The sequence below is a fragment of the Musa acuminata genome, chromosome BXJ1-2 (genome assembly GCF_036884655.1).
Source record: "Musa acuminata AAA Group cultivar baxijiao chromosome BXJ1-2, Cavendish_Baxijiao_AAA, whole genome shotgun sequence".
In the NCBI taxonomy this organism is placed as follows: Eukaryota; Viridiplantae; Streptophyta; class Magnoliopsida; order Zingiberales; family Musaceae; genus Musa; species Musa acuminata.
This window is the reverse complement of record NC_088328.1, coordinates 29,746,411-29,762,229: the sequence shown is the minus strand read 5'-3', so window position 1 is coordinate 29,762,229 and position 15,819 is coordinate 29,746,411. Positions and strand designations below refer to the sequence as shown.

At 37.6% G+C, this 15,819-nt stretch overlaps 1 protein-coding gene across 2 annotated transcripts; it reads left to right on the top strand.

Annotated features, from left to right (window-relative positions):
• Positions 1-1,686: 1,686 nt before the first annotated feature.
• LOC135608527 (lysine-specific demethylase JMJ706-like) lies at positions 1,687-14,137 on the top strand. 2 transcript variants are annotated; one of them, XM_065101528.1, is made up of 11 exons: positions 1,687-2,044; positions 3,320-3,698; positions 4,816-4,972; positions 5,043-5,262; positions 5,716-5,769; positions 5,850-5,929; positions 6,021-6,298; positions 6,432-6,827; positions 6,916-7,241; positions 7,352-7,591; positions 13,375-14,137. In XM_065101528.1, exons 1-11 carry the CDS (start codon positions 2,042-2,044, stop codon positions 13,774-13,776), a joined length of 2,535 nt encoding a protein of 844 aa, XP_064957600.1. In that variant the 5' UTR covers positions 1,687-2,041; the 3' UTR covers positions 13,777-14,137. The 2 variants fall into 2 exon arrangements, with proteins under 2 accessions (XP_064957600.1, XP_064957591.1); XM_065101519.1 differs by having other exon boundaries at positions 3,317-3,698.
• Positions 14,138-15,819: the final 1,682 nt, after the last annotated feature.

The following is a 15,819-nucleotide window of genomic DNA, read 5'->3' as shown; positions in this document are numbered from 1 at the left end:
CCCCCGATGTGACTCCTGCAACTCTCACCCCCCATGCCAACATCTTGTGGCGACTCAAACCATGTCTGTGATCCCAAAGTCCAGTGGAATCTTTTGTTGCATACAATGGAAGATAAAAGAAAGGAACAGGATGGGGAAGGGCGGACGGCATCCAAAGCTTCGACCTAAAGGATGTGGTGGTGGGCTTCTCTTGCTTGCTCTTTTTCCTTGTGTGGCAGCAGTCATGAGGAAGACTTCCGTCTCTGTGAGGTGGACGCCTTCTTCCCATCGCCTCCATCCTAAACCACCGTGGAAAACGTAAAAGTAAAAGGAGGAAGGCTCTCGTGCACCCAAGACCTCTTCAACATATCTATCTACAGGTTTCCGTAGATGCACGTCCTCGCTGCAGTCAACCATCGCGTGCTGTTTGACTTGGTCTAACGGACTTCGACAAAGACGAGTGAATTCATTGGATATTAGCAGAACTCATCTCATAGATGATTTCTGATATAAGTACTTTTTAGTCACAATTAAAACAAGATCTGAAACTTCAGGTTTGAACCAAATCAACGGGCCACAATAAAAAACGCGGTTTCCCACAGTTGAAATAAGATCTACATAGCTCATGTCCCAACTCACATTGACCCACTTGCTCCACAGTCCTGAGAAGTCAACGGACACATAGGGTTTACTAATCATGCCAAATAATTGTGTCACATCACTCCCCCATATCAATCTCTTACTCTCATTCGAATCTAGTCAACCCTTTCTGGAGTCTCTAACATTGATGTCATCTACGAGACACTAGTAATGGAGAGACAGGAGGCACCGTTGCTTATTGGTTTAGTTGCCCAAACCAAACCAACCCAACCTGAAGCACGTCACCGACCGAGCCAACCACACCACTTTCCGTGCGCGTGAGATAATACCACACCAACGCACGCACAAGATTCCTCATCGAAAGCACGTGTACGAACCGCGTTCCGAACCCAAACCCGTTAAACAAAGCAGACCGTGGCTCGGCGCTGCTCCGGGTATGACCCGACCCGCCGGTTCGACACCGAGAACCGCTTGCTGACCCAGTAAAGTCCCACGGTGCACCCGACGCCACGCTCACCGGCGGTGGTCCAGACTCGTGAAGGAAAGGACAAAAGAAAGGCGCGTGGAACATTGGAAGACCATGAAACTGGCGGTCACGGGAGTCGGTGACGCCGTCAATCAATCAAGTCCCTTCCGGACCGCCAGCTCATGCTCCCACTGGCAACCCCGCCGCCTACGCGCCCGAGCCGTGACGCGACAACTCCGAACCGGGCGTCTGTCGCCACCGCACGCCGTGCGATGGCATCACGGAGAGCTGCCGTACGCCACCTGGCCTGCTGCGCCCCCCCGGCGTCGGCGGTTTTCCGACTCGAACTGCCAGTTACCGCAGGGGTCCACCTCAACCGCCCACGGTCTGGGAACAACAACCCGTGGTCTACTCTTCCGAGTTTATCAAAATACCCTTGGACATGAAGGGCATTTACGATGGTCTTTTGGAGAAACAGGCAAACGAGTAGGGGTAAATATGCACTTTCATAGGAACACGGTTCCGTCAGGAATGGCGTTCGGTCGAACCACCAACAACTACCGCTTCCTCTCTTTTTCCATGGGATTTTAATATTACGGAATTAAATTGCTGTTGGGAGCAATAATATTTTGCGGGGTAATTGTAAGAAGGTGCCTCCTTTCCTTGTGACCGGTTCTCCGAGAACTCGCCTCCCCCTTTCCGCACTGTTCAGATCCCGTCCGCCCCCGCCTCCACACCTCGTCTTCTCCGCCGGCCGAGAAACCTCCCCCTAGTCGCCGAAAAACGTCCCATCTTCCCCGGAGAATCTCCTCCTCCTCGTCCTCGGCGGCGGCCCCCGACCGCATACTTCGTTCTTCGTTTTCTTCGTGAGGGAGTAAGGGAAGGGGGGCTCGAATCCTAGCGTGGCTTCTCTCGGTGCCGTGCTGCGGGAAGGATTGCGGCATTTTTAGGTGGGCTTCTTTGATTCCACGGCGGACGGTGGAGGATCGGTATGCGATGGTAAGACGCGGAGATCTTGGAGTGCTTCGTTCCATTTCCCTCTTTCAATTGGATAGGAGTTTCTGGATGGTTCGTCGCTTCTTTCTTTTTCTTGTTTTCTTCTCCACGCGGGAATCGTTTGGCATCTCATTTTTGGTAATATTATCCGAGGAATTATTTCTTTCCTTTTTTGTTGCGGGTTACTGTTAGATTCACCGACTTCCCATTCGCCACTTTTACCACCGTCTTGGGTTTCTTTCCTTTCCTTAGTTTATTTTGCTTAATTTGACTTCGTCACTGTTTAGTCACTGTGTCTCTTTATGCTTGAAAGCAGAATTGTTTACCTCGTCTCCTCTAGCTGTTCGCTAATGATTTGGGATTTCCAAATATAGACCAATTCCTGTAGAGGATGCTGTAAGAGTGGTCGATTTATCGATGTAGACTTCCATGGCTGAACTACGTGTCGACAATTTGACGGCATTGCGCTCGAGTTTGATACTTTAATGTGAGACTTGTAGGATTAGCTCGTGCTTGCGGTATCAGACGGCAATCACGAGGTTTTTCTGACTTTTCTGGCCTTATATGTCATAAATTTTGGGCCTTCTGGCTTGTATCACCGTGGATTGTTACAAGGACGGAATTGGAAAGAAAATGATCTATTTTGTTTTCGAACTGTTCATGATGCTTCAGAATAATTTTCCTTTTTGGAGATCTAGTACAACCTCGAGTTGTTTCTTGGGAATATATGATAGTGCTTTGTTCACTCACTGGGACAGAGACAAATTGACCTACGAATTTTAACTGTGTTACCTTTGGGACTGTAGTCAATGTCCTTAAAGCCTACTTTAGGGTTTCATTCCTTTAATATGTTACTACGACCTTCGACCGGCATGTTGTGGCTTTGTAGTAGCTTTTCTTACTCAGATTTTTTTGGCATATTTTAGTTTCTTACCCCTAATTATTTAAATTCCTCATGCTCAACCTTCCAACCAGCTTTACTCTGGGTATCATGAACATGGAGTTAATCAAATTGACACCAAATTTCGGTTTCAAGTATTCTTATCTTGTCATGTGTTGGCTGGTTCATCATAATTAATGAGCTTTTTTTAATTGCAATTTTCCTCTGGAAACTTGATACGAAGGTTGTTGATTATAACTTCTTGGTTTGGATACAGGTTCGTGCTTGATAGATAATTGCCTTTTGGTACTTATAAGAACAAACAAAAGATGTTTAGTCTTGTTTTAACTCCATGTGATTATCTTGTAATTTGTCATTTTCTTCTTATCTTTTAGCAGGTGCAAGGACGGTCGTGCTTGTCTGGAGAAGTTAAAAATGGATTAGAAATCTTGAAGCGCAGAAGACTTCAACAGAAAAAGTCTGGCATTGTGCCTGAAGGTATCGATGCTGTCAATACAATGTCCAGAAGTGGCGGGGATGCCTTAAGGATTTCATCATCATGTGGTACTAGGATTCATGGAAATGTCAATGCATTTTCCCATGACAGTGGTTCTGGAAAGGATGCTTTCTCCAAGCACCAAGTGAAAAAGTTTGACATGTCTGACTTACAATGGATAGAAAAGATCCCGGAATGTCCTGTATTTTGTCCTTCAAAGGAGGATTTTGAGAACCCATTAGATTATCTTCAACAGATTGCACCTCTTGCTTCAAGATATGGTATGATTATTTTCTTGAATCAATGATAATTTGTGAAGTAACACTGTGCTTGCACCTGCTTTTTTATACAAGTTTGTCCTAAACTGTCATTTGAACCTAATGTAAAATGGTTTAAAAATTTTCTTCCCATTTGAAAGTCGTGTGCCATCCATTCTTTTTTTTGTCTTAAAGTGGTTTCTATGGTGACTTATTACTTTGTTCTCTCTTGATGATTTCTCAATTTGATGAGGAAAAGGGAAAGCCTTCTTTTGATTTCTCCAGATGGCTCAAATTTTGCTCATCAGGGTCTTCTTGATGCAAATGTGCATGAAAGCTGTGATTTTTTCCCCTTATTTTTGTTTTCAAATGTTTCATGATGTAGTCTTTTATAATTGTAATTTGCAAAATTTTTATTTTAATATCTATACATTTTGCCATGGGTACCAGAAGGCAGTCCTTGTGTTTAGAAAATTTATCACGGAATGACCATGTTATTTTTCATAAATTTTTTTTGTGAGTTTCTATAGACTTATCAATGAAATAAATGCAGCTGGCCCCAATTTATTGGGAACTACAACTTGTTGTAGCTGTTCTATACCGACAAGAGTAAGTTATAGATGATGAATCAATTTGCATATCTGTATACACAAAAGTATAATGACAACCTACACTACAATAAATTTGCATATGTTTTAAAATAAGATAATTTTAGATCTTTTTGTGTTACAGAACAATATTGTCAGTTGTCCTAAATAGCTATAAGCACAATGCACTCAAGCATGCGATAATAGTTATGGGCAAAAGGTCATTCTCTTTTGCATGGGGACTATTTGTCATTTTGACATGCTTATTTTTCTATAGTGTTCCAAAGGTACTACTATGTGATCGATCGATCCATTTTGAAATGTTTTAGAAGCCAAATTCATCACCAGCTAATTTAAGCTTATGCCTTATGGTTCTGATATGTTGAATGGGATTCATATCTACCTATTAGGTACTAACAAATGGAAGTATCTAGTTCATGTGATGGATCTATTACATAAATCACATCGATCATGAATTACTTAAGTGCACTTCATGCTTTGATAATGCATGACTTCTATTTTATCTTCTATGTTAACCTGTCTACATGCTTCAGGCATATGTAAGATTGTTTCCCCTATAAGTGCTTCAGTTCCTGCTGGTGTTGTATTAACGAAGGAGCAAGCTGGATTTAAGTTTACTACAAGGGTTCAACCTCTTCGTCTTGCTGAGTGGGCTGCAGATGACAAGGTCACCTTTTTCATGAGTGGAAGGTTGGTTATCTAATGATGTTTGATTCTTGAACTTTATATTATGCATATCCTAATGGTCAGTGAGTTTCAGAAAATACACATTTCGGGAATTTGAGAAGATGGCAAACAAGGTATTCTCTCAAAGATATTCAAGTTCTGGATGTCTTCCAGCTAAATTTGTGGAAGAGCAATTTTGGCATGAAATTGCATTTGGGAAGTCAGAGTTTGTTGAGTATGCTTGTGATGTAGATGGAAGTGCATTCTCATTATCACCTAAAGATGAACTTGGACAAAGCAATTGGAACTTGAAGGTGATTATGTTCTGCCCTTTTCCTCTCCCTCTGGGGCAAAATCTTTTTTATCTAATATTTGGAGACAGCTGTATGGATCCTTTCCCATCAGTTTAAGTCTACTTTTAGCAATACCATCAATGTCAGGTGAACTGGTTTTCACTGCTTTAATCCTGTAACTTTAATCATCAATTTGATTTAATTTAATCATCAATTTAATCCTATACTGTATGCTAGCTGAAAATTTTATAGAATTAGACTACTGTTATCTCTGGATATTTATATGTAAATTGGTAAAATTCTTTGCCTGTTTACCCTAGAATTTGCTGAGCATTTATTCCATTTTTTTATTTGTATGGCACACATTATATTACAAAAGCATTAGTTTGAACTCATCTGAATTTAGAAAATATTATTGATGCACTTGGGTTTTGTTGACCAATTGCACTTTTTAAATTTGTTTTTTATATACAGAGGTTTTCTCGGCTGCCGAAGTCTGTACTACGGCATCTGGTTAATGCAATTCCAGTAAGCAACAAATTCGTCTTTTCTGTCACTTTGATCCTTTATGCTTTTGGTTTTTGAAACTGTTTGCTGGTTCATTGCAGGGAGTAACTGACCCCATGCTTTACATTGGGATGCTTTTTAGTATGTTTGCTTGGCATGTTGAAGATCACTATCTATATAGGTTTTGACTGGAACTTTGATATCTAAACTTGTGTCCTTTATTTGTGTAAGATCAAAGAGTTGACTGATTTATGGTTTGAACTTATCTTTAGCATTAGTTATCATCATTGTGGAGCTTCCAAGACCTGGTATGGAATTCCAGGCCATGCTGCACCAGATTTTGAAAGAGTGGTTCGAAGTCATGTGTATGATTCCGATATTTTGCAAGGCGAAGGAGAGAATGCAGCTTTTGATGTTCTTCTGGGAAAGACCACAATGTTTCCTCCAAATATTCTACTGAAACATGATGTTCCCATTTACAAAGCTGTACAGAAACCTGGAGAATTTATTGTCACCTTTCCTCAAGCTTATCATGCAGGCTTCAGTCATGGTGAGGTGGCTTTGCAGCCCTTTTTCAGTATGGCGTTCTCTTGTTTTTTTTGGCATTCATGTACTTCCTTCACTATGTTATCTCATAACGATCTAAGCTTTCTGAAAGCTTTTTTCCTTGTTTGAATCTTTAGGGTTCAATTGTGGTGAAGCAGTGAATTTTGCCATTGGTAATTGGTTCCCACTGGGTACTGTGGCTAGTCAACGATATGCACTTCTCAATAGGATACCATTGCTCCCTCATGAGGAACTCCTCTGTAAGGAAGCAGTGTCTCTTTCCAAGAGATTATCAAATTCTGAATCTAAAAGTCCTGCCTCTTCAACTGAAGACTTTGTTTCCCAACGTTGCATTAAATTTTCTTTTGTGAACTTAATGCGCTTCCAGCATCGTGCTCGTTGGTCACTAATGAAGTTAGGGACTCGTGCATGGATTAATACCGAGACTGTACTATGTAGCATCTGCAGACGTGACTGCTATGTTTCTCATGTTAAGTGTAATTGCCACAAGGAACCGACGTGTCTCCGCCATGGTATGAAATCAAACTGAAGACAACAATGTGTTTTCCTTGTAAATCTTATTCACTATGATTTGACTTGTTCAATCTTTATTATGTTAAGATAAAGAGCTTAGGAGCTGCCACTGTGGTTCTGATCGTGTTATATTTATGAGGGGAGATATTTTGAAATTGGAAGCTATATCACGGGAGTTTGAACAGGACAATGATGTACTAGACGAAGTTCAGAAGCAGGTTCGGCAAGGCAATGATTTTCATCTATGGTCTAGCTCATTCGACAGTGCTGAAGATGATGGATATGTTCCATATTGTGAGATAAAATTTGAAACAAGCTATGAAGTTAAAGATTACAATGAGTATGGAACTCTAGAATCTGTGTCTTCTGTACCAGTGTCATCATCTGTTGGGTCAGAAGGAGTTCAATTGCATGTAAGAAATTTGGTTGCAGCTTTTATTTCATTCTTTATGTTCATGTGTTGGATATTGACCGATTTATGTTTTTCATGGGAGATTTATTCATTTGCCAATTTTGTGTGCAGGTCTGTGCAAAACCTAATATAGGAACATTATCTTGCACCAACCCACCCAGTTCATGTCAATCTGTAGTTCTAGTTCCTGATAGATGTGCAGCTATTTATCAAGGTGGTTCTCCTGATACTTCAGTTATGCTAGAGGATGAATCTGACTCTGAAATATTTAGAGTTAAGCGTAGGTCTGGCATCAAGTTAGAGAAAAGATCTGCCAGTGATGTAGTTGGCTGTAGCCTCCGTGAACAACAGGTTTGTTTACCTTTATAGTTAATGCCTTCTTGCAGTCTTTGATTATCACATGAAATTTTATTTATGAGATAACATATTTTCAATACTGGCTTTGTCGATGAATAGTTTATTTTGCTATTGTTGCCTTGCGTCTCTTGTGTGACATGTTAGAAGTGGTTTTTAATTGAAGTGTACATTTGTTGCAGCAAAGAACTGCTTTAAGCATAGAAAAACCAAAGGGACAAAAAGTTCTTAAAATTGCATGGATAAGATGGGAGTGGGACCATCTACATTGTACCTTTTTTGTTTTTTTAAAAGGAAATTTTTATTAAACTCCCATTAGGGAATTATCTAGCAAATTGGAGTACTAGTGATTAAAATGTATTTAGTGTTTCAACTTACTAATTTATACCTCCATTTTCATGGATGCTGACCTTCTTTCAAGAATTGTACCTTTGTGTAACTCTCTAGTTACTAGAATGTGCAATCAGACATTAACTGATTCACATGAAGTCACTAACCAGCATAGTTTTTGGATGGATATCATTGTCTAGACATTATCTGGTTTCTTTTAGGACCAGAATATTGGGTCTCTATTAAAAAATGCTTTTAGCATATATGTAAATAGGATTCAAGAGAGGTTGGCTTTGTCAAAGTTATTTGCCTATATAGATGTCAGAAATTATTTGATCTTATCTTCTTTATTGAAAAAGTTGGAAAAAGAGAAGCTCATGATTGTCTCTAAATACATAAATGAAGGAAGCTATTGTTATTTGTGCCATTGAGAAGTTTACAAGGACTACTATATCTTGTGAAATCCAGATCAAGGATCACATGCACCACCCCCACACACTTGTTAAGGCTGCCACATGCTCAGCCTACATGGTATCCACAAGGAAGCATGCTAACATGACACTGGATTGGAGAAAAGGCACCACTGGCCAGTTTTCTCATCATATTAGTGCTGTGCTAGCATGCTGCATGCCACTTATGTGGAGTGTGGCATAAAACTAGCTCTTGTGACTCGTCTGCTATATCTTTTATCATATCTTTCGATTTGATAGCATTGGAAACTTCATCTAATTCCTAATTAATGATTTGACTCTTATCACACCTTGAAGATTGAAAACTATTTTTTCGTATCTTATTTTTTTTAATTATTTGGTCATAATCTAATGGAATGGTCCTTACATAGTAAAATTGAGTGCTAGTGGTGCAATAGCATATATGCACAACATTGAATTATGATGTTTGCAAATTCTGGCCTTATTCGAAGTTTGCAATCATAAGGAAGCAAATAATTTGGTGTAAGTGTTTTACATAATCAACATTCACAAAATGTTATAATGTTCCAACTATTTAGTGTTCACTATCTGGATGTTTTCCCACTCATTAGGGAATGATTAAAGATATTAATCCAACATAATCTATTGGATTGGTTGATACTAGTTTAATGTAACATAGTATAACAACAACAATAACAAAACTATAAATCCTAACTATTTAGGGTCAGCTACAAGGATCATTTGTCACTAATGAGATCAATGATTTCAATAGGCGCTCGGGTGCTCGGGCGAGGCATGTCTAGGTGCCTCGCTTCAAAGAGGCGCCGCCTAGTCGCTTGCCCGAGCCCAGGCGTCGGGCGCTTCGGGCGAGCGCCCGAGTTAAACCAAGCGACTGAACCAGTGTTTTACGTTTGGTTCGGTCTCCGGTGCTTCAGTTGGTTCGATTGAACCAACTAAAGCACTGATATCAGCCTCCCAACATCCCTCTCGCGACTTCCCCAACCCTAACCCTGCTCGCAATTCTGCCGCTGACATTTCCTCTCTATTGTCGCTGCTCTCCACTGTTGCTGCCACTGTCGCTGCTTGTTGTTGCTGTCGTTGCTCGTCGTCGCTGCTGCTGTTGTCACTATTGCCTCAATCAGGAGCCTCAGTCTTACTCTTACACCGCTGTCGCTGCTCGCTGCCGCTGCCACTACCGCTGCTATCGCTGCTTGCCATTATCGTCGCTCCCGCTCCCGCTGTCATTGCCGCTACTGTTACTCTTACTCCCTCTACTCACATCGACTCGATAGAATACTATTAACAGTATACTAGCAACAATATTTTTTTATTTATTAGATTAATAATATATTATTTTAATTTTAATATTACTAATTTTTATTTATTTGAAATTATTGTTATTGTTTTGAATTTTGAGATTTTTTGTTAATGTGATATTGTGATTCTGTAAGATTTTTTTAATTTAATATTATTTTTTTATTTAAATAATTATATTTATTAATTAATTTATATTTTTTTATATTTTAGCGCCTCGTTCCGTTCGGGCGAGCGCTTCGGGCGTTTTTGCACCTTGGCGCCTTTTGGCACTTAGCGCTTTTTAAATCACTAAGTAAGATATGTAAAATGTCATATGTTTAGTCAAATTCAGAATTTAAATCTTTATTTATAATTTTTATTAAAGTCTTTTTAGGTCTTTCTCTATCTCTTCTTGTATCACTAACATTAATTATTTTATCTCTTCTGACGATCGCATTCAGAGGTCCCCTCAGCATATGACTATATTATTTTAGACGATTTTCTATCATCTTATCCTCTATCAAAGCGATACTTAGTTGTTCATTAATAAAAAAAAAAATTCTTCTATTTTTCCTAGTAACTCCATGCATTTATCTCAACATTTTCATCTCGGCAATATAAACCTTTTGATATATTTTTTCTTAAGTACTTAACACTCAGATCCATAAAGTATTGTTGATATCACAATTGTCTCTTAAAAATTCTTTTAATCTCAAAGGTATCCGATGATCACACAAGATTCCTAACATTGCTTGTCATTTTAACTATCCCGTTTTTACTCTATAAATAATATATTCATCGATCTTTCTATCTTGTTAAATAATTGATCTAAGATACTTAAAGGGACTTCTTGTCTATCCTATTTAATTGTGTTCTTTTGTCTATTTCTAGATATATTAAAATTATATTTTATATATTCAGTTTTAGTCCCACATAATTTAAGACTTTTAGTTTTTGAGGTTTGCTTTCATAGCTCAAGTCTATAATTAATTCTACTTAGGCTCTCATCAACTAAGGCAATATTATTCCCAAATAATGAACACTAGGGAGATCTGTCATGTAAGTGACTAATAAATTCATCCATTATCAATGTAAAAAAGTAGGGACTTAGTATGGATCCTTGTTGTAATCCTATGCTAATAGAGAACTCACTAGACACACTCAATTCTAACACTAGTAGCTACATTATCATATATATTTTTAATAACATCAATATAATTACTAGATACACCTTTCTTTTCTAAAAGAGCACCATAATAAATATCTAGGAACCCTATTATAGGTTTTCTCTAAGCCAATAACAACCATATGTAAATCTTTCTTTTTCTCCCTATACGTTTTCATTAATTATCTAAATAAATAAATAGTTTTTATGGTTGATCTTCAAGGCTTATAAACCAAATTGATTTTTAAAGATATTTTTTCAAGACTTATCTTACTTTTGAAACTCTTTTCCAAAGTTTCATAATATGGCTCATGCCTCATGATCTTAATTCCTTTATAATTTGAATAATTTTGTATGTCACCCTTATTTTTGTAATTGGCATTAATTTTTTTTTCTTCATTCATTAGGAATTCTTTCAAGTCTTATGATTTTGTTAAATAAGCTAGTTAACCAAACTACTTCTTTGTCCCCTAAACTTTTCTAGACCTCCATAAGGATACTATTAGGCCCCACACTCTTAGCTATTTTCATCTTATTTAATGTGTTTTTTATTTCATTAGCTCTAATTTTATGAATAAATCTATGATTATTAAATCTACTATTATTATTTATCGTTAAATCTAAGTCTTGTGTAGAATATTCATTAAATAATTTATAAAGTAATTTTTTCATCTTTCTTTAATCTCATTATCATTAATAAGTATTTATTAATTTTCGACTTTAATGCAAGTAATATTACCTAAATCCTTATACACTCTTTCCGTAACTTTAGTAATTTGATATATATATCTTTTTCATTGCCTTAAGTTTCTATTTTATTATAAAAAATATTATAAGCTTTATTTCTTACCATATTAGTAGGTTTTTTAACCTCTTTTTAGATTCTATATCTTTTAATTTTTTTTTTTCCAGTTTTGCCAATCTTTGAAACATGATCTTTTAGTAAAAAATATTTTTTGAACTTCTTCACACCACCACCCAACTCTCTCTTAAGGCTACACCTCTACTTTTAGTTTGATCAAGAATCTCTTTTGTTAAGCTCCTAATATTATTGGCCATCATAATTTAAATAATATTAATATTATACTCATCTAAATTCCAAGTCGCTCCTTTTTTCATCTTATTCTAAAAAAGTGTTTATATTATCATCTTTAAAATTTCACCATGTAGTCCTAGTAATTTTTTTTATTATCTTTTTCTTCTTTCATTTTCTATACTAAATATCTAATATGATCAACTTATGTTGATTCGTCAAACTTTCGTCAAGTATAATGTAACATAGTATTTTTTTTTTAATGAATAAAATAATAAAAATAAATTGATATCTATGGATATCAATCTATAAGTTTTGATACCAAAACTTGATTGAACTAGCAAATACCAATTGGTACGCATTGACCCGACCGATATTCAAAACATTGTCTTTAGGTAAATCAAGAGCATTATCTTTCATTGTTTCTAGTAAGCTTCTTTTAGGTCTTTCTCCACCTCTTCTCACATTACTAATCCTAATTAACATCTATAAATCTTATTTTAACATATTTACATCACCTTAAGTGATTTTTTATCCTTTGTTGACACTATTTTAAGTGTTTGTGAAAGAAAACATTTCTTCTCACATTCATCTCAATATTTTTGTCTCAGTTTCTTTTTTTGCATGTGTTGTTTCTTTTTGCTTAACGCCCACCCAATAGAGCATAACTTCTTTGCAACTATTTTCTTTTCTTTTTGACTTGAAAGACAAATGATGATTAAGCAAAACTATTCACTGTAACAACCTGCTTATACTTGCGAACAATGCTTCAATTTAACCTCTTCTTTTTTATGAACAAGTTATCTAAGTCTTTTATTCACAAGAACTTGTCATTTGTCCATCTTGATTACGCTCTCAATTCTTTTCTTAGCATCATGTTAATTGTATTAACTTAAATTTAAATTATTTAGTTTTTAGCATTTCTTTATAATTCAAGTTTAAAACTCCACTAAATTTTCATCATGCAAAAAAAACACCATCAGCCAATGACAGACACTATAGATGTCTATATTACACACACATTTTATATTACTCTTGAATCTTGATACTAAAATGGCTTGAACTTGCGATTCCACCAAGGTTTTAAGATAATTAGTTTGTTATGTACCTCTTTTGAAATTCATTTTTATGTTGTCCAGCATATTCTTATCATGAGCATCATCTCTGAAAATCTCCGTCCCCTTTTATGGCCTTCTGCACATGCATGATTGAATCTCCAGTGTTTTCCCTGAATTTAAGGTGATTCATGTGGTGGTTGCAGCAGCACTATCTTGTGCATTGGCTTGTCTGATTTCTAGATTTTTAGATAAACAGTCACTTCAGTGAATAAATGCATTTCATGTGGTTAAGTTCTGGCTTTGAACTTTATTCGAATTGCTTATTCCTGTTCTATGCTACATTGAATTTCTTAGTGTTTGGTTAATTTGCTTCACTTAACTCTCGTTTGTTTGTTTTTTTTTTCACATTGAATTTCTTTGTTTTATTTATTAACTATCGTGGTCTACATTGTGATTTTTATCGATAGGGGTTAAAACGGTTGAAGAAGGTCCGTCCGGAAGGAAGGCATCTGCATGTGGCACCATCAGAATCTAATCTTTCCATGGCAGATCATTCTGCTCCAGTTGGTCATTTTGTTGAGAACCTTGAACCTGCTTTTAGCAGGAGTTCCAAAGGAATGGTACCAAAATCCTTCAAAATCAGACGGGAAGTCTTTGTTGATGAAGTTACTAAACTAAAAATGAATCGGAACAAAGGGGATGGTCTTCAATCCAACTCATTAGACATCATCAGGAATTCGCCATCCATCGAACTTGGGACAAAGCGCTTAAAAGTTAGAGGACCTTCTTTTCCTAGTGGTTCAGTTGCACGAGATGATTCTGGCAGTAGATTTCCAGGGGGCAAATATACTAGTTGGCATGCCTCATAGAAGCATGCTGTGTTGGGCGGATGCTAACTTCAGATTTTAATTGGTCTCTGATAATAGAAAGCAACGTCGGACTAATCACAGTTATCAATTAACAAGATGAGTTAGAACAGGTCAACTCACCTAATTGATTCTTTGTGTAGGCCTCCAAATGAGGTGCTGGCACGACTTGATTCTTCTCGACCACATTTCTTATTCTCTAATGCTGAACAACAGTAGAATTGTATCATACTAGTTGTATATTGGTGGATCATTTCTTCTCGGTTACGATTCCACTGTCAGGAATGATCATTCTGCTAATTTTCTGATTTACTTTGTTCTTCAAATGATTCATTTCTTACATTTGGCACTTGAATAAGTTGCACACGAAATTGTGCATGTGGTTTGAACATTTTGCCCCTTGGACCCATAAGAGTTCTATTCCTGTGATGGATTTTTTTTTTTTTTTTTTACTCTGTGTCCCTGAAGCCGGCAGGGAGAGTTCGAGTTTGAAGCACCAGACAATCATTTCATTTGATTGTATTTTCACTCGTAGATGCCCAGTTCTGCTTATAATTGACTGTGAATGGGGTAAGAGTGTGTAGGAATCGTAAGAAAAGCTTGTTTAAGAATCGGTAGTGTTGTTCCAGATTCTGCTTCTTCAAAATATTCGATTTAGATTTGATTGACCAAAGTATTCAATCATGGTGTCTTTATTCCTCGCCATAAACCCAACAGGTACATTCTTGATGTTTTCATTTGTAATATTGAGTTATGCTGTCTTCTTCTTCATCTTCCGTTGCAGATTTGATTCATGGAAGAGAGGCGAAGGAAGGATAAAGGAGAATAGATTTGTTCCGTGAACTATTTTATTCACTCTGCTGGCCCAATTGCCGTATCTGAAACTCTTCAAGAAATTAGGTAAGACAATTCTACAGATGTTACGATGGTTGGATGTGGTTTCCGTGCTTTCAGATAGAACAATTAAAGCTCTGATGCAGACATCAGGACTGGCATATTAAGGTCATCATGGCGAAGAATCAGATCACGTCATGTGGGGGCCCTAAAGAATCTGTAGGATGACGGGTCTCGAACGTAAACGCATCATGTCTCTTCTCTAAACCAAGTAATCGGAAGAAGCTGTCTCCATTAACGGGACTGGAGAGACTCGTACGTTCTTGCCTTTCTCCTTCTCTTTTTTATTCTTTTGGGGATAAAAGTAGCAGGATTCTATTGGTGATGCATATGCCAGCCGAACTAAGAATCCGATCTACCTTATCCCAGAACGCAGATATGGATTGGAAATTACCAATTTGACGCTACGTTCACGACACTAGAGAATATACTATACTATCTCCTCCTCCCGTGGCTAAGGTAGCAGAACTCCAAAGTGCGAGCACAGATCTATAGAATGCCATGGATGATATAACATTTCTCTTTTGTATTTGCTTTCTATTGTTTCTTCTCCATCAATATTTTAGCCCTACCACCACCCTTGAGAATTATTTTCCAACAGGGTATGTTTGGAGAAGATGATTAAGGCAGTATAATGTATGCATTAGTATGTCCCCAATCTATAAACTAATTAAAAGGGATCCCAACTTCCTATCTTGTTTACCGAAGCCTTGGGGTGTAATGTTTCTGTAAGGCTTCACTAGATATATCTTCCACAATAAGAATCGCCATTCATGGCACGCACACAGTCTCGTTCCTGGAAACCCCCAGGACAACTCGGTGGAGGAATCTTGAGGTTCTCGGAAGCCCAATGTTTTGGTGTGCATACAACTAAAATGCACGCTGTGGTAAACAGAGGGATGGGAGTGCATTAATATCGGATGCGACAGAACAAATTAATTCTGGGAAGCGTTATCTTATCCCACGCCATTCAATTTAAATAGTTACACGTCTCTTTGGGGGTGTTGGTTCATTGGTGGTCGCTCATGTGAGAGAGCATATGAGGTAGCACAAACATCAAACAAGTCCACCAACAAGACAAAGGCATTTAAAGCTCTGGGTCATCTCTCTCTGAGCAGTACACTCTCCTCATGTCTATTTGGTACGTGCTGT

Bases quoted from the DNA above. Each gene is read 5' to 3' on its own strand.
- LOC135608527 (XM_065101519.1), top strand. The intron at 5,770-5,849 runs GTAAGCAACAAA...GGTTCATTGCAG, and splicing joins ATCTGGTTAATGCAATTCCA to GGAGTAACTGACCCCATGCT. The intron at 6,299-6,431 runs GTGAGGTGGCTT...TTGAATCTTTAG, and splicing joins TCATGCAGGCTTCAGTCATG to GGTTCAATTGTGGTGAAGCA.